At 39.9% G+C, this 23,871-nt stretch overlaps 1 protein-coding gene across 1 annotated transcript in view; it reads left to right on the top strand.

Moving 5' to 3' along the window:
* CNIH3 (cornichon family AMPA receptor auxiliary protein 3) overlaps positions 1 to 23,871 on the top strand; it is a 209,445-nt gene that overhangs the window by 178,528 nt on the left and 7,046 nt on the right. The window contains exon 4 of the mRNA XM_001367968.4: positions 22,849 to 22,961. Within this exon, the coding sequence (XP_001368005.1) occupies positions 22,849 to 22,961 (113 nt within the window). The remainder of the gene's footprint in view (positions 1 to 22,848; positions 22,962 to 23,871) is intronic.

A 23,871-nucleotide genomic window follows, 5' to 3' on the forward strand; every position in this document is an offset into this window, starting at 1 on the left:
AGTATTAAAAAAGTGATTCTTCAGCTTCTTCAAATAATGCTCTAGAAGCTTTTGTCAAGTGACTTACCACTGTTAAGCTTGTGAGACTTAGGTTAGAGGTCTCTCTGTCAGTTTTATCTGTCTGACTCCAAATTTGGTGTCAGATGATGAGTGATTCTCACCTGAACATGGTTTCTGTTTGATGGTGGAGATTTTGGGTCATGCAAATAGCTTCTGGAATTGCTGACCTACTTCAGATTGCCCCATTCAATACCTTCAATTCTCCTGTTATTTGTGAAGGCAGTGCTTTAATAGCATGCGCTTTAGAAGACCATTAGGTGGGGGAGGTTCAGAATGACCTTTAAGAGATGTCTGTAATATGTTCATTAACATTTCCCCATGGCTCATGGAACCTGAGAGAAGTTTGAAAAGTCTTTGGATGAAATATGACTGATATTATTCAAAGATGTTGGAATCCATTTAACCTGCAAGATTAAGGTTCTATGCTGAAGGTGGTATATGTTTGGCAAATTTATCTTCTTAAGGAATGTTTGCTTTTGCCTTCTTAAAACTACCTACCGAATTTTCTGCCTTCTCATCAACAGCTTTGACCACTTGTGTGTTTTCTGTTAATTCATCCTAATCTTTATTAATGAGGATTTTGTTATGCTTTTAATGGACATGAATCAAATCTTGATAGCTCTCTTTTATGCAAACCCAGCCAGAGATCATATTGATTTATTTGACTATCGATACCGCTGTGCTTGGTGGACAATGCCAAGGATACAGTTAAATACATATATATTTCTGTGGATCTGTAATCTCACCCAGGTGCATATTTCTTCCAGTAGTACAAATCACAACTCACTCGTCCTCATCCTGTATGGTGATAGTTTTTGGCCTTAAGCAAACTTTTATAAAAGTGCCCGTTCTGTGCCAGGCACTGGGCTAACTGTGGGGGATAAAGAGAAAAGCAAAAACCTGCTCTCAAAGCAAATGCCTGCTCTCAAAGAGTTCACAATCCAACAGGGGAGACAACTTGCAAACAATTACCTACAAAGATGATCTAGATAGAACAGATTAGAGATAACCTCATGGGGAAGGTGCAGAAATGAAGAAAGTTTGAGAAAGACTTCTTGAAGAAGGTGGGATTTTAATTGAAACTTTAAGGAAGAGATGAGGCAGGAGACCATTCTAGGCTTGGTGGGGAGGGCTCGGGGAGGGGGAATAGTCTGTGAAAGTGCCTGGAGGTGAGAGATGGAATATTTTATGTAAGAAACATCAAGGAGACAGAAATCACTGGATCTCAAAATCTGTGAAGGGGAATAAGATATAAGGAGATGGGAAAGGTAGGAAGGGGCTAGTTTGTGATGGGATTTGAAAGTCAAACAAAGGATTTTGTTTTTGATCCTAGAGGTCACTAATGGAATCTAATGGGACTGACATGATCAAACCTGTACTTTGGGAAGATCAGTTTGGCAACGGAACTGAAAGCCATTCCAGTCTGAGAATGGATTGGAGTGGAGAGAGCTTTCAGTGAGGCTGATCAGCCAGCAGGCTATTGTGGTACTCTAGGAAGTCCTATAGGTGATGTGATCCTGTGCCAAGGTGTGGGTGGTGTCAGAGAAAAGAAAGGGGGCAGATATAGGTTGTGAAGGAAGGATTGGCAGGTCTTGGATCTGGGGTGTTCTCTGGTAACACCTCCACAGGGGACCACCCAAAGTATCAAGATCTCTTGATATTGTGTGATTAACAGGTGGATTCTCTATTGGTAATCCTTTGCCGTTTTCTTGGCAATGGCAGGGTACATAGAAAGATGTACCGACTCAGACACTTCCTTGCTATGTGACCTGGGACAAGTCACTTAACCCTGATTGCCTAGTTTTTGCTTCTCTTCTGTCTTATAATTGATACTAAGACAGAAGGTAAGGGAAAAATGAAAGAAGGAAAAAAGAAAGAAAAGAAAGATAAAAAGAAAGATAGATAGATAGATAGATAGATAGATAGATAGATAGATAGATAGATAGATAGATTTCCATGATGGCCAGAGTAGGATCCCATAGATGGGATATAGGGATATGTTGGAGCCAGCTTATACTTGCTCAGGAGAGCCAAATTATTAAATTTTCATTGTGAGGATTTGCACTTTGGAAACTGGGGAAAAATGAGTAACTATAAGTCTTACCATCTGCCCTGTAGCTATATCCTGAGTTCATCTGGTCCTTATAATTTGCTCTGCCCTTGCACTCTAATTCCTTGGCCACTGTGGTCTGATTTTCTGACCTAAGAACCCCTGGGCCTTGTTATCTGATTTGCTGTTGCATCCCTAGGACTTCCAGTCCTTTCCATCTGTCCCAAATATGTTGTTGTTCAATCCTATTGGAATTTTTGTGATGAACTCATTTGGGGTTTTCTTGGCAAAGATACTGGAATGGTTTGTCATTTCCTTCTCCAGCTAATTTTACAGATTTACTGAGGCACATGCAATTAATTGACTTGTCCAGGGTCACACAGCTAGGAATTATTTGAGGCCATATTTGAACTCATGTTTTTTATACTCCCAGCATGATACTCTATCTACTGCACTACCTAGCTGTCCCTAAATATATCCCACTGTAAACCTTTTCACAAGTATTTTCTACCACAATTAAAATGTGAAACTCTTAGATGTGGAACTGTTTTGCTTTTCTATTTGTATCTCTAGCACTTAGCACAGAACATGACACCTAGTAAATGCTTAATACTACTTTTTCATTAATTTATCATTTCATTGTTTTTCTTTTCCTTTTTTTAAACCCTTACCTTTTACCGTAATTTGAATTCTAAAACAGAAGAGTGGTAAGGGCTAGGCAAATGGGGTTAAGTTAGTTGCCCAGAATGAGACAGCTAGAAAGTGTCTGAGGCTAAATTTGAACCTAGGACCTGCTGAATCCAGGCTTGGTGCTCGGTCCACTGTGCTACCTAGCTGCCATATTCCATTGTTATTGGAAAAGACATGGAAATTGACTTCCCTGGGTCTCTCAATACCATTCCTGTGACTCACTAAATAAAAAACGCCTTTCCTTGGCTATCAATACTCTATCTGTGCTGTCTTTCCCATGGAAATATAAGCTCCATGAGGACAGGGACTCTCACTCTTGTCTTGATATTCCCAGTACCCAACACACTTCCTGGTGGCATAGCAGGTGATTAATAAATACTTATTCCTTCCTTCCACCAATCACTTATATCCTTTCTTTTCCATATATATATTCCTCTAATTTGATCCTTTATATAATTTTTCCCATGTGGGGAAAAATAGTTTCCTTTCTTACATTTAGAAACTCTTCACTAAAGTCTCCCATGCCTCATGATGGCTGGATTTGAAGCAGAGAAACCTTCATTGTAGGCCTAGAGACGGACTATATGTTTATTGTTTTGAGCCTGAGTCTAGAAGCATTTGGAGAGGCCTGTCACCACATTGGCTACAGGAGGATGAATGTCTTGACCAGGGCATCTTTCCAAGATCAGACACTAAATCATAGAGGGAATGTGATGTACCTTGGTGAAGAGATTGGACATTCCAATGATGGTACAAACCATTGAAGTGCAGTATTAAAGCTATTTCAGAAATTGTTTCAATGTGAACTTCGTTGCCCAGCAAGCCAGTGAACTCACTTTAGATTTTATTAGATGTCATTTATAGAATCAGTGTGCTTTGTAATATTTCCTTCAGTACTGCTCTGATTACTAATTAGTTCCATAGTGTCAATAAAGAGCCCAGTTCTCAGACTTCCAATTTCATTAGAAGAAGCTCAAAGGGCTAGTTTATTCTTGGCAAAGAAAAGAATGACCTGTCAAATAGAGCTGTGAACATCCTGCCTTTCTAATGATTCATTGTTTTATCTTCTCATCAACAAGGTATCCTTCTTACATTTTTTCCCCACTGATTCTTTCTTCAAATCACAAAAGTAGCATTCTAGTGAAATCTCATAATTTCTACATGTGTATTCATTTTCCCATCCAGAATATCCTGGTTTGGAAGGTGATAGCTTGCTTATGGGGATGCAAGAAAGTAATATATAGATTTATTTGCTTTTTAATAAATCATCTAGACCCAGGGACTAAATTTCCATTAGAAGATAATAACCCATAAAATGGTGCTAATAATGCCAGGGAAGTTCCTCTTCTGACCTGGATCATTAATATTTGGCCATGACTGAGCATCACTGACATCAGTAGAATATTAGGATTTTCACTATTTATTGAATTACCTATCAGTTTGTTTTCAATATTCTTCATTAGTGAAGACTTACATTTTGTGAATTCCTGCTGCCATTTTCAGAAACAGGACTTGTACCCTTATTAAGTGCTAGTTATTGAAGTATATGCACTGAGCATAGATTCCATTCCTCCAGTAATAGCTTTTTCTTCTTTTTTAGTTACCCTTTTGCCACTGTAGCCACAGTCTAATTGCCTCATCCTTATGCTTTTCTTACTAACTTGGACACCAGACAGTCATTGTGACAGCATTTAAAACTGTATCTAATTACATATGATCAACAAACAACTCAATAAATATCGACTATTTGCCTGATATGTGCAAGGCACTGTGTTGTTGTTGTTCAATTATTTCACTTGTCTGACTCTTTGTGACTGCCCTCATTTGGAATTTTCTCAGCAAAGATACTGGACTGATTTGCCATTTCCTTCTTCAGCTCATTTTAAAGATGAGAAAACTGGGGGCACCTGGGTAGCTCAGTGGATTGAGAGCCAGGCCTTAGAGACAGGAGGTCCTAGGTTCAAATCTGGTCTCAGACACTCCCTAGCTGTGTGACCCTGGGCAAGTCACTTAACCCCCATTGCCTAGCACTTACCACTCTTCTGCCTTGGAGCCAAATCACAGTATTAACCCCAAGATGGAAGATATGGGTTTTAAAATATATAAAAATAAAGATGAGAAAACTGAGGCCAATGGGGTTAAGTGATTTGCCCAGGATCATACAGATAGTAAACATCTGAGGCCAGATTTGAACTTGGGAAGATGGGTCTTCATGACTTCAGGCCTGGCACTCTATCCACTGTGCCATCTTTGCTGCCCACAATACTAAGAGCTAGAAATACAATTCAAACAGTCTCTGTTCTCAAGGAACTTGACATTTTCTTGGAAGGGTATGCATGGAGATAAGTAAATCCAAATGTAATAGGGCAATTCCAAGAGGGAGGGAACATTAACCACTGAGGGGTGGGACTTGGGAAGTATTAAGAAAGACCTTGGGTGAAAAGTGGCATTTGAGCTAGAGCTCTTTGTCTAATTCAGGTCAACTGAGTGGATAGAGTACTGGATCCTGAAGATAGAACTGAGTTTAAATGCAGTCTCTGATAATTTCTGGTTTTGTGATCCTGGGCAAATCAATTAACCTATATCAGCTTTAGTTTTGCTTGTTTTTGTTGTGTCCAATTCTTTGTGACTCCATTTGAGATCTTCTTGGCAAAAGTACTAGAGTAGTTTACTATTTCCTTCTCCAGCTCATCTTATAGATAAGAGGAAACAGAGACAAACAAGGTTAAGAGACTTGCTCAGGGTCACATAGTTAGTAAGTGTCTGAAGCTAGATTTGAATTCAGGAAGATGAGTTTTGTTGATTCCAGTCCCAGCACTCTATCCACTTTTCCATCAGCTGCCCTCCTTTATTTTCCTCATCCATAAAAGGAGCTAATAATAGTATCAAGTCACCTTTATTTAGAAACCTCTTCACATATATCTAATAAAATTCAGCAACATACATTTAAAAAAACTTTTATTAAAAAAAAAAGACCTCCACCTTCTGTCTTGAATGGATACTAGGTATTGGTTCCAAGGTAGAAGAGGGCTAGGCAAATGACTTGCCCAGGATCACAAAGCTAGGAAGTGTATGAGCGCAAATTTCAACTCAGGTCTTCCTTACTCCAGCCCTAGTTTTAGATCCACTAAATCTAGGGCAGCAATCTAGCTGCCCTAACAGACATTTGTTAATCACCTATTATACACAAGGAATTTTGCTAAGAGATGGGGACACAAAGACAAAAAAAGCAGTCTATACCCTCTAGGAGCTTATAGTCTATTGGGGGACACAATGAATATACAAATAAAGAGAGCACAAAGATAGACATTTCAGGCGGAAATGATATTCATCACTTGAAAGCTGAAAACAAATATTTGGAGTTATTTTCATCAGTGTTTCACTGCTAAGAATGGTGGTAGACAAATAGTGGCATGAAGCCATATGTAAAATGGTCCTTACCTTCCTAATTACAACTGATATCCTTTGGCAGGAAATGGTTGAAGAGATAGAGAAAAATATTTCACTTATGGAGATAAAAATTATAAACATAAGGAGGGAGGAATTCCTAGTCACTTGAGACATTTCTTAAATCACCTGCTAAGGTTGCAGGGTATGGGCGTCTTGTTAATTCCTGAGAGTAGGCAATAGTCCCAGAGTACTTACCAGGTGTTTCATAAGTGCTTGTTGCTCATTGATTGATCAGTTGACCAAATTGAAGAAATTCCACAGTTCAAGCTGATAAGACCATTTCTATTTTCTTTTCTTTTTTTCTTTTTAAAATTCTTATCTTCTGCCTTAGAATTGATACTAGAGTCTAGTCTAGATACTAGAATCAATTCTAAGGCAGAAGAGAAGGGCTAGGCAATTGGGGTTAAGTGACTTGTCCAGAGTCACATAGCTAGGAAGTGTCTGAGGGCAGATTTGAACCTAGAACTTTCTGTCTCCAGGCCTGGCTCTCTATTCATTGAGCCACCTGGTTGCCCCAAACCGATGAGATTATAAAGCATTGGCCACAAAGCATATGAAGACAAATGGTGGGATGTAAGGAACTCCTAGTGACTGGTTGAATGAGGATTGACCACATTTTCTTTTGACTGATCCAAAAAGTGAGCTAGCCCCCCTTTCTGGGATCTCAGAGATAATAGAGATAAAAATAGCATTTCTTACAGGGTTGTTGTAGGGCTTATTGGGAAAAAATGGGAGGTGATAAAAGATCTCAGCTCTTGAGAACATGCTTGCCTTTTCTTTTTCACCTTCTTGCAAAGTATGACGGAAACAATTTCATTTCTTTTCTTCTCTCTTCTTCCTACCCAGCAGTAGGTATGCTGTTCTAAGGATGGAAGGAAATAAACATCTATTTACTAAGTGCCTACTATGTTCAAGGCAAGGGTGCCAAGAGCTTTACGATATCTCATTTCACTGCCATAACTCTGAGGATGTAAGTGTTTTTATTGTTCCCATTTTAGACTGGGGGAAACTGAGGCAGATAGTGGTTAAATGGCTTGCCCAGGGCCACATAGCTAGGAAGTGTATGAGCTGGAATTGAACTTGGGTCTTCCTGACTTCAGGTCCAACCACTTAGCTGCTTCTGCCTTGTGGCACAAACACATGAGACTTAAAAAATGTGCTTATCACCCATTTGTTAGGTAATTGGCTCAGAGTAGGGGCAAAGAGTTGGAAAGCAGTAGTATGGAGAAGGATCACAAAAGGAACTTGAGTACTTTATATTTGTGTTTTGGATTAAATTGAGGGGAACAGGAGGTTTTCCCCTCTTCTTCCAATATCTCCCCAAACTGGACAATCCTAACTTTCAGTATATATGTATACATAAATATATATAGATATAGATATAGATATAGAGGAAATTTCATTTTCTGTAAACTAAGAATCATCATTTTACAGAAAATCCTGTTCATGACTGTAGCCTTAACAGTTGGGAAAAAGGCTTTATGACAGTGATATCTGCAGGACTAGAAGCTTCAGATTTGCTGCAAAGATAGCTGTAAGATTACTTGAGAACTCTAATATTCCATTTTTACATCTAAACTGATCTAATAGAAACATACTAAGAAGTGCTAGTTGAATATGAAATATGCTTTTTTTGTATTGTTCTGAAACTTTCACTTTAAATTATATTTTGATGGCAAAGAGAATCTGTATAAGCTTATAAAAATTGGCTCTTAATCGTTATATAGTCACATATAATAATGATAATAATATTCCACAGGTGACTATAAGTAGTAAATTGCCTTTTGTTCTCCTGTAATTTACACATTAAAACAAATGTGCTTACATGAAACCTGAGAGAAGTTATTCACGGTCACCCCATTTGCCTCAGTTTCTTCATGTGTACAATGAGATGGAGAAGGAAATGGCAAACCTCTAGTATCTTTGCCAAGAAAACCCCCAAAGAGGTCAGAAAGAGTCGAATGTGATTGAGATAACTGAACAACAACAACCTTGTCTTTCCGAGAGTCATAACACAACCTCAAGATTTAGACTTACCCCGAAGATAAATCCATTTTGGAGCTTGCTGTGAAAGCAAACCCCTTCTCATAGGACTTGCAATATTCTAAGTAATTCACTAGTTTTGTCCTCTGACAAAGATTCTAGCTAGGAAGTATGTGAGCTATCTCCTTCCTTTGCTTGGGAGGAGATATCAGGAAATCCCAGAAGGTCCAGTGCCCATGCTCTCAAAATGAGGGAATCTTGACCTGAAAGTTGTCCATGAAGCTACTCTCAAAGCCAGCACCACTCAAGAAATTGGCTTTCTCTGACAGCAGGCTAGGCTCTAGGACTGTACTTCGTAGGGAATTCAAAACCCCTGTCTTCTACATAGGAGGTGAGATCGGTAGTGTCTTTGGTACCGTGCCCTCTCCGCTGAATGGATTCCAATCTGTTGATGCTTTTTTATCTGGTACAATTCTTGTTCATGTCTGCATGGAATCAGACAACCAGTTATCATATATAAGACACTCTCCCAGTGCTAAGGTTTGTTGCTCGTTCAGTCATTTTTCAATTGCATGTGACTCTTTGTGACTCCATTTAGGGTTTTCTTGGCAAAGATACTAAAGTAGTCTGCCATTTCTTTCTCCAGCTCATTTTACAGATGAGGAAACTGAGGCATACAGGGTTCAGTGACTTGCCCAAGGTCACACTGCTAGTGAGAATCTGAATCCAGATTTGAATTCACAAAGATGATTCCAAGCCCAACGCTATCCACTGCACTACCTAGTTGCCTAGTACTAGGGTTACAGAGATAAAAATGGCACTGTATCTGCCCTCAAAGAGATTCTGTTTTCTTAGGAGAAACAACAAGTATGTGAGTAGCATAACCAGAATGGAGACAATATAAATACAATGTAAATTTATGAGATTGGAGGGTGGATTAGGGAGGAGACAGAAACTAGCAGCTAATTATATCAGAAACAAACCTTATATAGAAGGGGGCCACTTAAGCAGAGTTTTGAAGGAAATAATGTATTCTAAGAAGCAGATGAGCTTGGAGACCTTCCTTGGGGTCTTTTAAAAAATATTGTGGTGAGGCATAGTGTCATAGTGGGTGCTAGACTTGGAGTCAGGAAGACTAGGGTTCAGATCCTGCCTCAGACATTTATCAGCTATATTACTCTGGGCAAGTCACTTAACATCTCCCAGACTTTTTCCCCATTTGTAAAATGGAGATGATAATAGCATTTCTCACAGGGTTGTTGTGTGAGGATTTTTTGAGATAATACAAGATGTTACAAAAGTTTTGTGAGATACCTTTGAAAAAGTGATTTGAAAACCTTAAAATGCTTTACAAATGTGAGTTATGATTATTATTATCATTGTTATTGTCGATCTGTATTTAGTGAGATCTTTGGCTTGTGGGAAAACCACCTTTACAAGACTGCTGTGGCTTTAGATCGAAGGAAAGTGGATATAATCTAAAAGTCTGGCTAAACTATTACCAGAGTAGACAGCTAGATAGATCAGTGAATTGAGAACCAGGCATAGAGGTGGGAGGTTCTGGGTTCAAATTTAACCCCAGGTACTTCCTTACTTGTATGATGTTGGCCAAGTCACTTAACTCCAATTGCCTAGCCCTTTCCACTTTTCTTGCCTTGGAACCAATACAAAGTAGTGATTCCAAAACAGAAGGTAAGAGCTTAAAAACAGAATAAGATAAACTACTTCCAGAATGCCTGTGGGGATACTGTTATCTCAGGGTTAACACAAGGGGGTGAATTGGTATCTATTAGCATCCAGAGTTGAAGAATTTGTCCAGAATTTTAAAGCTAAAAGGTGAGGAATGTCAGAGTTGTCTGAGTTCAAACTGCTTCCTGGAAGCTTTGATATTTTTGTTCTGCAGGCTTGCAGGCTCCACCTCCAGCTGGCACTGATGCCAGCCCTTAGTTCTCTGCTTCCCGGAAGAGTAGATATTTTTATGTTTCATACTGGGAGTGGGCTGCATGGATCCTACGCATGTAAATCATAGGCCAGAGGAGGTCAGAGGCCCATACGTAAAACTTGTTCCTGATAAGGGATGGAGTTGCTAAAATTACTTCAGAGATAATTGCTAATCTTCTCAAGTCCCCGATGCTTTCCTCATTCTCAGCGAGCCAGAATCAGTCTCCGAGTTGGAAAGGGATCTTCTTCTCCTCTTCTTGAACTGGGAAGCCAAATGGCTATCCTGCCTTTAAGTGCAGAACACTAGCGATGGGGAGCCCACTACCTCCTGAGGTAGCCTGTTCTCCTTGGGAGCAGCTCTGGTTATTAAAAAAGGAATCATTTGCAGCAATCTCAAGTTTGTTTTCCACCTGCTATTCTTAGTTCTGCTGTCTAGGGTCAAGCAGGACAAGTCTCATCCCTCTTCCACAGCCAGGATACTTGAAGGTGGCTCTTGTACTGGCCGTACCTCCATTTCCCATGCCTCAGGTCCTCTGAGGGACATGGGATGACACAGTCATGGCTTGTGGGCAGAGTATTACTCAGAGAAAGTAAAGAGAAAATAGCCTCCTTAGAAACTTGTTAGCCTTCACGATTCTGCTTCACAGAGCACCTCTTCCTCCCTGCCCCCATGAGAATTAATCAAGTGTTTGTGTGGGCAAAGAGTTCTCAAATGGGCCAACCAACCAATCAGCGTTTTCTGAACATTTTCCATGTGTCAGGCTATATTATATTCTAGGAACTGGGGATTCACATGGAATAAATGAGCAACTCTTGCCCTCAAGGGATTTATATTCTAAAAGGGGAGACAATATGTACTTGTAAAAATATATGGGGGGCAGCTAGGTGGCTCAGTGGATTGAGAGGCAGGCTCAGAGATGGTAATTCCTGGGTTCAAATTAGACACTTCTTAGCTGTATGACCCTGGGCAAGTCACTTAATTCCCATTGCCTAGCCCTTACTGCTCTTCTGCCTTTGAACCAATACACAATATGGATTCTAAGACAGGAGGTAATGGTTAAAAAAAAGTATATGGTGGCAGCTAGGTAGCATAATAGAGAGAGCACCAGACCTGGAGTCAGGAGAACCTAGCTTTACATCTGTCCTCAAATACTTCCTAACTGTGTGGCTCTGGGCAAGTCACTTAACCCCTAATTGCCTAGCCCTTGTTGCTCTTCAGTCTTAGAATTGATACTAAGACAGAAAGTAAGAGTTTTTTTAAAAAAAAGTATATATAATATCCACTAAATTAATGCAAGATGATCCTGGTGGGGAGGTCCTAAGAGTTTACAGGAGAGATCAGGGAAGCCCTCATTGAGTGGAAGGTGGCATTTGAACTGGATTTTGAAGGAAATTAGGGATTCTAAAAGGCAGAGATGAGTGTGTAAGTGTATTCCAAGGAAAGAAAGATTCTGCAAAGGCTCCAAGATGGGAGAGCAGATGTCACCTGTAAGGAAGAGCAAGATGGCGGTGTGGATAGACTCTAAATCATGTGAAGGTGAGAATTGTATAATAAGGCTAGAAAAGGAGGTGGGGGGACAGGATATGAAGGAATTTAAGTTCCAAACTGAAGAGTTCTTACTAAGAATCTAGTCTTCCTCCCTGTCCTGGCTCCCAGAAGAAGACTATTGTGTCAGGGACATTCTCAGTGAGGACAGGGGCTAGACACAACAAGCCCCTGTTTTCCTTCTCAGTCATTGCTTTCCCTCATGCTACCCTTCTACACACAGATAAATGTCAAGGTGGAGGCCATTGGGATGATCGCGTATGCAGAGAGAGGCTACTGTTCTCTTTTATTGTGTGTTTTGAAGGCAGAAAGATAGTATTCTGGGCCCATATTCTACCAGAGTTAGGTAGGAGGCCTGGCAGGAGAGAAGGGACTGAAAATCAGTAGTCTGTTTATGCCACCAGCCCCTTGGGGGACATTTGGAAAATTATCTGCCTACCCTGGGCCTCACCTAAGAATGAGAGCAAAATGAGCCAGCATCCTAAGAGGATGAGTGAGGAGGGTCCTTTGCAGACTTTTATACATTATGTCAGGTGATCCTTATAGAAGTCCTGTGTTAGGCTTACCTTTTCAGGTTTACCAATGAGAGAATTAAGATTCAGGAAAGTTAAATCTTTTGCCCAATGTCACAGAGGTAGAATTATAGAATTTGGAGCAGGTAGATAGATACCTTGGAGATGATTAGGGATTAACATTTTTTGCAGTTATATTATCCTTGTTGATTCCTCCTGGGCTTGTAGTCCACTAAAATGCCCAGATATTTTTCAAATAACCTGCTATCTGAACATGCTCGTCACATTCTGTACTTGAGAAGTTGATTTTTTGAACCTAAGGGTAAGATTTTATATTTATTACTAAAGGATTTCAGCCTGGTTTGTCAAGCTTATTTTGGATCCTGATTGTGTTGATCATATCTGCTTTGTATCACCTACATATTTGATAACTTTTCATCTTTGCATTTATCCATTTTGTTGATTTAAAAAAGGAGACAGAAAAGGATCACATAGATCTCTGGGATACTCTGCTAAAAGCACATACTCTTTCAAGTAGGTTGCACTTTTCCATGTTGGCAGTGAAAGTAAAGTCTCCATTGGCCTGGGTAGCTAGGTGATGCAGTGGATAGGGTGCACCAGCCTAGAGTCAAGATTTATCTTCTGGATTTCAAATCTGGCCTCAGGCACTTACTAGGAAGTGTCCCTGGGTAAGCCACTTAAACCTTTCTGCCTCAGTTTTCAGATCTATAAGAAAGATTTAGGAATCAAAAAACTAGAGATCTAAAAAGTATTTTACAAGTAACCAGCTCATGGTGCAGAAAGCAAAGTATTGGGTGTAGAATCTTTGCTCCAGGGTAAATATTCTCTAGTCCTTCAATTTTTCCTCCATATCATGGCCACTTGTTGGTTGTGTAATAGTGTAACAAGTTCCTTTTAGGCATGAGTTGGACTGATAAGGTCCTTTCCAGGTCTCCAGTTTAGTGATTCTATTCATTCACTTGCACCTTGCCTCACAAATCTCTGGAAACACGGGGAACAATCAGTACTACCATCCCCTACCCCTGTGTGGGAAGGGGGGCCCTTTCCCTACAGTTAATTGCCCTGGGAAATGCAACCCACCCTTCTCTCTTTCTACTATCTTCAGCCTTCCCTCCTGGCATGATGTCCCTGCAGAATGAATTTGCTAATGTAGCTTTGCGTACTAAGCCTCTTCTAACTGCCAAGGCCATAGAAATTGTCTTAAATCTTTGATAAGGCTGGAAGGGAAAAGCATAAGCTGGTGACCTCTGATAGCAAATTTCATCCCCCTACAGAAGGAAGAATAGATGAGTTCATAGAATCATTGATTTAGATCTGAAAGGGTCTTTACCAGCCATCTAGTCTACTCTTCTCATTTACAGATGAGGAAATTGAGACTCAGAGGTTACATGGCTTGTCCAACATCACACAACTAGTAAGTATCAGAGAACTATTTGGGGGGAGGCAGGAAAGAGATGGATAGAGGAAGATAGAGACTGCCAGGAAGGGGGGGAGAGAGAGACACAGAGAGAGAGAGAGATAGACAGAGAGACAGAGACAAAGACAGAGAGACAGAAAAGAGTAAAGAAAAGAAACTATTAGGCTTTTCCACTATTTTCAATTCTTCCTCCTTCTCTCATACAATGTGACTGCAAGGTCAGATGCAATAACTTTTACAATGTGCTCTGTGCTCCATGCTCAACTCATGTAATAGCCTGGAATTGTTCAGTTCTCTTCCCTGGGACAGTTCAGGTAGAGTAAATAACCCAGCGGCCTCCATGACTGCTTCAGTATGTGTCTCAAGCCTAAATTTTTTTTCCTTTTGACTTCAGTAGAACCCTCTCCTGGGGCTCTCAGGATAGACAGAATGGGGAGGGGTCCTCAAAGGCCAGTTTTCATAGGAAATAACTCATGAGAGGGTGACAAATGCCATAATGTCTATACTTCAAAGGATAATGTATGGCTTTCAGGCCAATAAGGGATGGCTAAGGAGAGTGGGGGCACTTGTTAATGTTTCATTTCTCTACATGCTTTCTGTTCTGCTTAGGAGCTATTCTAGCATAGTGGTAAAATCCAGAGTCGGAAGTGATCCTAGAAGTCTTCTCATCCAACCTCCTGTACGATATGTACTTAGACATTCCCAACAGGTTCCCAGCCTATGCTTAAACCCATATAGTTTTTTTTTAAACTCTTACCTTTCTTCTTTGAACCAATATCAGTTCCAAGGCAGAAGAATGGAAAGGGCTGAGCAATTGGGGTTAAATGACTTGCCTATGGTCACATAGTTAGGAAATGTCTGAGGCCATATTTGAACCCAGGTCTTCCCTTCTCCAGACTTGGCCTTCTATCCACTGAACTACTTAGCTGTCCCCAAATACATATATTTTATAAAATCAGTATTGGAAGGGAGCTCAGAGATCCTCTAGCCCATCCCTAAGATCTTGTAGTTGAAGGCACTGGGGCCAGAGAAACAAGTGGTTGCCTACAGCCACATAAGGAAAGTATCAAAGCTGGGGTCCTCTGACTAGGAACCAGGACACTTTCCCCTTGCATCCCACTGCATGATTGGAGGTGCCAGGTAGCAAGTGGAGGACTGACCAGGTGGCTAAGGGTAGGAGAGTGACACAGGTGCATCTTTACTCCTCACCTAGGTTACTCACACAGGTCATTTAGAATGAATTGCCTCAATGATCTCAATGACTGAGATTCTTTATACTAAGATATGTTTTTTAAGCAGGGGGTAGGGTAGTGTGGGGCAAGGTTTCCTGAAGAGGCAAGTTGTTTACTGTTGAACAAACTTAATATTTTTTTAGTATGAGGAAGAGAAGACTTGTGTTAGATACATGATAACTTTCTTAGACTATCCAATACGTCCTATAGTGGGGGAGTTGACATCCTGTGTAGGGGAGATCTGATCCAGTGAGTGAAAGGAATCAGGCTTAACATAAAGGACCCTTTGAACTGTGCCACATGAGAAGGAATGAACTACCTTTGCAAGTAGTGAATTTGCTGTCACTGGAGGTATTTAAGCAGAGGCTGAATGCCAACTTGTTCTGACTACAGCAGATGTTGGTGAGGGTACTCTTGCACTGAGGAGGGGCCAGATTTGGGATGGGGAAGGCAGAGTTAGGTTATGTGGGACCCAGCAGGTCCATTCGCAGAGGGAGCCACCACATACTCCCTCAGGTGTGGTTTTTCCATAGCCCAGGTAAGAGAAGGCTCAGAAATATACTCTCAGAAATGCACTCCACTCAGAGTCTGTGACCAGATGCGATTACTGCTTCATTACCATGGCAATCTGTCCAAATTCCAACCAGTCCCTGATTGCCTCGCATCTCAACAGGCAAACACAGACCAGCAGCTTCTCTAACAGAGTGTGTCTGTACTGTCTGGTGTCGCAGAAAAAAAATGACTAATAATGAACTCTGCAATTTGGGCTCAAGTCTGCCAGAAACAATTTTATTTAATATATATTCAAGCCGTTTTCAGCTTGGAGAGCTGTCCAAACTAGAATATCCCCCACATCTTCAAAACATGACTCTTTGCTCCAAGAAGATTTCAGGTAACGTTTAAAGGAATCTTGGGGAAAAAAGCATAATCTATTAAAGTACAGTTTTGTGTTAACATTACAGAATAGTCACCACTTAGCTCCATCCTGAATCACTGCCCTTTAAGAGTTCCTTCTTGTGATCAGTATCCTAACCTTGAATTTCAAAAGAGAAGACATTGGCCCCAGGTGGGTCATGGCAATCATTTGAGGTTGGTTAGCAAGGCAGCGATACCATCCGGATAAGAGTCAAGTTTGCTCCATTTCTAAAAAGGCCCTGCTCTTTGTTCATCGACTTTCCTGAGGGAAAAGTCTGGATAGGTTTTTAGGCTGGAGAAAGAATACTTCTTAACATTTTGAGAGACAGTAAAAAGGAAGGGTTTTTTTTTTTTTAAGTTTCCACACTAGGTAATTGCCCAGAGCCTGGGCAGTCTGTGTTAGGACTGAATACAAGTGGCTTTGGAATCTGGAAGTTTTCACATTAAGGGAGAAGTCAAGAAGGGAAACTTTGACAGCCTGAGAGTAGGAAAAGTTTTTTGTTTCCTTATGCTTGAAACAAACTCAAAGTAGTCAGCCACATTGTAATGCTCTCTTTGGTACATCAGAGCCAGGGGTCCTCCATCTTTTTGAAAGGTCATCAGAAGAAAGCTTGCCTTCTCGGCTGGCTTCTGTGTCCGGGTAACATCATGTTTGGTGTATGTGGGAGGAGCATTGAACATGCTGCACTTGCAGGGTACCACTATGCCTATGAAATAGCAACAACTCATATTTATCTAACATTGTGAAGGTTTACTAAGTTATTTTAAAACCTTTCTGGGAGTTAGAAAATACAAAGATTAGTAACTGTTTTAAAGGTGCTAAAGATGAATCTTACAGAAGTTGCTACTTGTCCACAATCATTCAGCTAGTTAGTATCAGAATCAGGATCTGAATCCAGTACTCTTGATTCTAAGCCCAGTGTTCTTTACCCAAAACCATTCAGTCTTCTCCTTCATATCCCCACTTTTCCTTATTTAATATATATTAATATTTCATTTTATTATTATTAGATCATTATGGTATATAATTTTATTATAATATATAGTAATTATAGAATTAGTATTAATATATATTAATAAGTTCAGTTTTACTTATGGCTGATTTACTTGACTGGGCAGCTAGGTGGTGCAATGGATAGACTACAGGGCCTAGAGTTAGGGAGACTCATCTCCCTGAGTTAAAATCTGGCCTTAGACACTTACTAACTGGATGACCCTAGCCAAGTCACTTAGCCCTGTTTGTGTCAGTTTCCTCATCTATAAAATGAAATGGATAAGCAAATGGTAAAATTACTCCAGGATCTTTGCCAAGAACTCCCAAGTGGGATTATAAAGAGTTGGACATGACTGAAAAATGACTGAAGGACAACATTAACTTTACCTATGACTAGTTTACTTGACATATCTCTTTGCAAAAGTCCTACTTCTAATTCTATAAGGCTACGACAGAGAAGGAAATGACAAAGGATATTTGCCAAGAAAACCCCAAGTGGGGTCATAAAGAGCCAGACACGACTGAAATGACTCAACAATATAAAGCTGTGAAGTGGGCAGTGGGAAGTGGCTCTCATCTCTACTGAAAAGTCTTTTTGATTTTGTTGGAGTAGGAGTGTATAATTCCCTTACTAGATGGTGAGCTGGTAGATGTTTAACAACCATCTCTCTAAAAAATACATAGGATACACTTAAAAACAAAACAAAACCCTACTCTTCTGTCTTGGAATTAATACTAAGTATAGGTTGTAAGGCAAAAGAGCAGTAAGGGCTAAGCAATTGGGGTTAAGTGACTTGCCCAGGATTACACAGCTAGGAAGTATCTGAGGAAAGATTTGAACTCAGGATCTCCCATCTCTAGGCCTGGCTTTCAATTCACTGAGCCACCTAGCTGTTCCCACCATACTGCACCAACATTTTCTCCATCACTTTCTTAAGCCTAGATAATCAACAAAATAACAAACCAAGCCCAGATATGCAACACTTGCTGATTTCCAAGATGAGAATGCTCACATTGAAAATTTAGCAGTTGAATCAGTTCAAGCTGCTTCCAGCACACCTCTGCCTTTACTCCTACAGCTGTTTCCCCATTTTCTACCTAAGCATAAACTCTCTCTGACAGCATATGCTCTAAGATTTGTTTTTATATCATAGGAGATTCATCTTTACATTTATTTACTACCTTCTATGTCTTTGTACACTCTTCTCCATGCCTCGAATACTTGTCTTTATCATCTTTGACTTCTGGGATTTTTAGCTCCCTTCAATATTCAGTTCAAATGCCACCATGTACCAGAATCCTTCCTTTAGCCCTCCATTGTTGGTGCTCCCACCCTTCCACCCTTCCTCAAATAATTTGTCTTTTCTTTGTACAGACCTTTTCCTAAAATATTAATAAATATTGATAACAGAAGTAATAACAATAAAAGTTTGCATTTTTATGACATTTCAAGGTTTGTGATGAATTATACATGTGACCTTATTTGATCCTAACAATGTAAGATTCTTGAGGACAGGAACATTTCCTTTTCCCTGCTCTGGACTATCGATACCTGACACATAGCAGGCACTTAATAAATGCTTTTCAAATTGAATTAAATTACTCTAGAAGTTCCCTGGTCATATCTGTCTATCTCTCTGTGGCTTCTCTGATACTGCATCTGAATAATATTCTCACCTAATTTTAGCCTTGTTGCTGTTGCTGCTTGTGTCTTTGAGGATGCTAGTGACTATGAAGGTTTAATGTTCTGGTGAGTGTCAGAAAGGGAGATGAATGATGTTCCCTTAGTTGGTTTGAGCATGTGTTGAGCCCTGTTTTCTCCTCCTTGAAGTGGGTTCCTTCATGCCAATGTGGGAAAATGACATATCCCAGTGGGGTGGGGTGAATTTCAGTGTTCCAGCCAAATTCATCCCTTGAAGCGAAACATCCCTCGCTCTCAACCACAGCTATACCAGAAAGCATTCCTGCTGTCCCCACCACAAAAGCTGGGGCATCTAAGGGGCCACATTGACTCCATTAAGCAGTTTCTACCAGAAGTATGACAATGACGAATCCTCTCTGCTTGGAAGGTTGCAGTTTCCACAATGAATCAAGCCCGAAAAGGGAAGAGGCAGCAGTGATTAATAGTGGGGCTTGAAATCCAAACCATAATCAGACAGTGATTTGTCATCAGACCCAGAGACGACGATGGTGCTATAATAGATGATTCAGGCATGGGGTTGCTGTCTCTAAACATGTTAATTACCCTGGAAGAAGTGGCTAATGCTTGAAACCAATGATTAAAAAATGTATGTATATGCTTAGGAGGAGAATTCTTTCCCTGAGGTGGCAAGCTATCAAAAAACCAGAGCCAGAGCCCATACCATCCAGGCTTTTACCAAGAGAGCTGCCTGCTATGACTCGTCTAAACTTGGCCAGGTCATTAAGTGTGGCTTCCTTGCAGAGTATAAATTATTTTATGAGATAATGGGATTTTTTGAATTGGAGAAGACATTAGAGAAAATAAAATCCACCCCCTTCATTTTATAGATAAGAAAATTGATATTAAAAATTTGTAAGACTTTATAGCAGTGATGGTAAACCTTATAGAGACTGAGTGCCCAAACTTCAACCCTTACACCACATGAGTTCCCCCCCCCCCCTTTATCCTAGACAGGGTAGGGAGGAAGCACTTTCTTTGGGCTGCTGGGTAGAGGGGCAGGTGAAGTGAGGAATGTCCTCAGGTGCATGTTGAGATAGGGAAGGGAGCAACCCCCTCCAGCATGCTCTGGCACGTGTGTCATAGGTTCACCAACATGGATGTAAGGATAAAAGGATGTAAGGTTCTCGAAAGTAGAAGTGATTTTTGTTTTTTGTTTTTGTACTCTCAGTGCCTAAGCCAGTGCCTAGCATAGAGTAGGCACTTAATAAATGTTTATTAACTGATTAATCAACTGTGAGCATGTAGCTAGTAATAAAAATAGCTAGCATAAAGTTTTATTTTATTTATGATAGTTTTAATATTTATTTATATAAAATTTAAATATACAGATATTTAAAAGTTACAAAGTCCTTTATATGTCAACTCAAATTTGATTTTCATAACAACCCTATGAGTGGAATGCTATTTTATTCCCATTTTACTGATGGAGAGAGTCTGGGAGAAGTTAAATGACTTTCCCCATGCCCACATAGCTAGGAAGCATCTGAAACAGGATTCATACTCAGGGCTTCCTGACCCTATATTCAAACCACTAGTCACTATGGTAATGTGGTGGTAGCCCTATGAAGTAACAGTGGCAGGACTTGAACCCTGGTCTATTGATTCCAAATCCATTGCTCTTTGTATTGTACCTTGCTGAAAGAGTTCAAAAACAGTATGAGAGCATACGTGCGAAACCTCTTCCAGAACTGAGCAAATTGGGATCTTGCATTACCAAACTATGTACTGGTAATCCCTATTCATCCACAAAACCTCACAATAGAAATGGTGGGCTCTTGATTAATTCTTGATTACTCTTTTGAGCATGGAACATAGTGTTCTTTAATTACAAAGAATGAGGTCTGTGTCTTCTTTATTATGTTAGGTCTAATATGTCTTGGGATCTTCCTTGGTTGACTGGAACGTGTGTGTGTGTGTGTGTGTGTGTGTGTGTGTGTGTGTGTGTGTGTGTGTGTATCTAGGGCAGTTAGCTTAGTTTGCTAGAACAGAAGCTAGTGACTACACATGTTGGTTGTTTTCTAGTGGTAGGAGTGGGTCATCCATTTACAGACTATATCCTTGCAGTCTGACTGAATGGGGTTAGAGATGTAGTCTATGGCCAGGGACATTGGATTGTCCTCTCTGTGGAGCAAACTGCCCCCAGAATGGTTCATATTGGGAATAGAACCTTGTCCTTGTGATAGCAGTTGATATTCACATAGCTCTTTCTATCTGAGGCTAATTGGAGTCTCATCACAACTCGGGAAGGTAGGTACTAGTCCCTTAGTATCTTTCTTTGCATCTTAGGAACTATAATCAAATCAATGTTACTGCTATTAAGGGAGGTGGAAGGTATATAAGTAAACCATATGACAGCTTACATGATGTTGGTCCCATTTGCGTTGACAGTTTAATGGAAAGCCTTGTCAGAAGAAAGATGGAGGAAACTGTACTTTAATCAAACTAGACTTTTGCTTTGGAAAATTTCACCTGTATTCCAAATTGATAACTGCAGGACTATGTCTTTCAGTGGAAACATCTCTAGGAGGATGACTCCCTCATCTACATATCCGGTCCTATTCTGTCTCCTGAGTTCTAGTCCCACATTACCAACTTCCTAATGGACATTTCAAATTGGATGTCCTATAAGCATCTAGAACTCCTTACGTCCAAAATAGAACTCATTATCAACCCCACTCCCCCAAACCCACACTTCTTCTGAACATCTTTATTTCTCCCAAGAGTACCACCATCTTTCCTTTTCCCAGTATCCAATACTCAGTGTTATATTTGCTTCCTTATTTTCACTCACTCTGAATGTGCAAAAAGATGCAAAGTCTCAGTCTTTCTAACTCTACAACATCCCTCTCATCCATTCCCTTCTCCATTCTGATATGTCCACCACCTTGGCTCAGGCTCTCATCATTTTTCTCCTGGATCATTACAATAATTTCCTAACTGGTCTCCCTGCCTGAAGTCTCTCCTTATTCCAATCTCATTCTTTTAGCTTCCAAAATGATTTTATTAAAACAAAGAACTGACCAAATCACTCCTCTACTCAATAAACTGCATTAGCTCCCTATTGCCTTTCAGAGAAAATATAAATTTCCATTTCTAACTTGACCTAATCTATTTTTTCTAGACTTATTATATATTCCTCACTTTTATACTTCAAACCTTTTTATTTTCCTTCAACTATAACATTTTATTTCCATCTCTATCTTTGTAATGATTATTCACCATTCATAGAACATATTTCCTCCTGATATTTATTTGTTCTATATATATATATTTAATATACTTATAAGGTATTCATTTTGTCATTCTCAATAGAATGGAAGCATGTTGAAGGCAGAAATTGTTTGTTTTGTTTTTTGTGTCCCTCAGCCCCCACCACAGTGTTTGCTATATTGTCAAAGTCTAATGAATGCTTGTTAATTGATTGGTATTCTAGTCTCGGTTTGGTCCTTTGCTTTCTCCATTAATTTCTTTTTTTCCAAATAACAGAAAGTCTTCCTGTTTCCTGATGAACAAAATATCTGTTCCTTTCCGAGATGGAAAAAGATTTGGGAAATTCCTGTGCCAATAAATGGGTTCTTTATTCAAGGTTATTCTAAGACTATAAAGACTTTTAGTGTCCCTGTGCCTTATATATATGGGTGACACATAATCATGAACTAAGGATCTGAGTCCCGAAGTCCTCAGATGGGGTAGACATAAGTCATGACTTATATATCATGCTAAGACTTTTCCAGACTTGTTTTACTCCAAAACTGACTAGACTGCATGGAAGAAATTGCCAACTGGGGAATCTTTCTCTCTGCATCGGCGTTGTTGTTCAGAGGGGCTCAGTTCATGAATAAAGTTCTCAAGCATTGAGAGACATGCAAAAAGCCAAGATAGCATAGGGTAGGTGAGAAAGAGCACTGGGCATCTTAGTTCTGGCCCTGGCATTACCACTAATAGGGAAGGGACCATGGACATGCCATTTTATCTCTCTGGGCCTGCTTTCTTTTCTGTGAAATGAAAGAGTCTACTTCAAGGTTTCTTATTGTGGTGTCCACAAACCTCCAAGGAGTCTGTGGATAGATTTCATGAGAAAAAAAATACATCTTTATTTAAATGTGACTAATTTCCTTTATAATCTTATGTTTGTTTTATACATTTAAAATATTTTTGAAGAAGTCCATAGGCTTCATAAGACTTCCAATGGGGTCCACACCACAAAAAAGGTTAAGAATCTTTGTTCTAGATACCATTTCAAGTTCTTTCCAGTATTCATGTTTTGTATTTTTAGAAGGGATTTGGAGATCTCATCCTTAATCTTCAATTTGGGTTTCTCTGCTTCTCCTTCAGCTGGTGCTGCCAGAATACTCAATTCACAGCCTTTTCTGTATCATGTTCCTGTGTGCTCAGGAGTGGCTGACACTAGGGCTGAATGTTCCTCTGCTCTTCTATCACTTTTGGAGGTAAGACCACTTTTGATCTGATTCACTGCCCTAGCAGCCCTCTGCTAGAGAGAGATCCTCTAAAGCCAGGAGCTACCTAATGACTTCCTTTCAGCAGTAGACCCATCACCATCCTTTTCATGACTTTTTCTCAGTTGGTGTCTAGGAGGACTCTTCATTTTGGCATATTAGCCCAAACTAGAGCCCTGAACCATTGCATGAGAGACATGATGCAGAGAGAGACTAGAGGAGACTTAAAAAGGACCTTCCCTTTACCCCAATCTCAAGTCAAGGACTCCCTGAAGTTTTCTCTAGGGTTGCTCCTTCATCATAGTACTTCTTTCTTATGAAAATGCCTTTGCTTATTTCAACCCAAGTTCTACAGATGAGCCTCAATTTGAGCAAACTTGGTCATACAAATTTGGACTGAGATGAATGAAGGGGTAATTATTCATAATCATAAATGACTTACTAAAGGGCTCTTTTAAGAAGTAAGACCTGCTCCTTTTCATTTAGAACAGGATCCCCTTTACAAAAACTTGAAAACAAACAACTTTCCATGAAGCCATTTGCTCTTCAAAATGAAGAATAATTGTATTTACAAGGGGATAGGACAGATAGGGAGTCATATTTGGGAAATTTAGAGTTCTCTCACAGTAGAACAAGATTCAATTTAACAATAACTTTAATCTCTAACTCCAGTCCATATCCCTAATATTCATGCTACTCCTAATATGGAGTACTATCTCTTAATCCCTAATGCCAGTCTCTAACTCTTGGCATTATCCTTAATGTTAATTCCTCACTTCAACTCCTAACCCATAATCCCATACATTTAATCCTTTTCCCTAATATAAGCCCCAAACCGACTAAGGGTAGCTAGGTGACACAGGCACAGTAGATAGATTGTTAAACCTAGTCAGGAAGACTG

Source organism: Monodelphis domestica, chromosome 2 (genome assembly GCF_027887165.1).
Source record: "Monodelphis domestica isolate mMonDom1 chromosome 2, mMonDom1.pri, whole genome shotgun sequence".
NCBI classification, from domain to species: Eukaryota; Metazoa; Chordata; class Mammalia; order Didelphimorphia; family Didelphidae; genus Monodelphis; species Monodelphis domestica.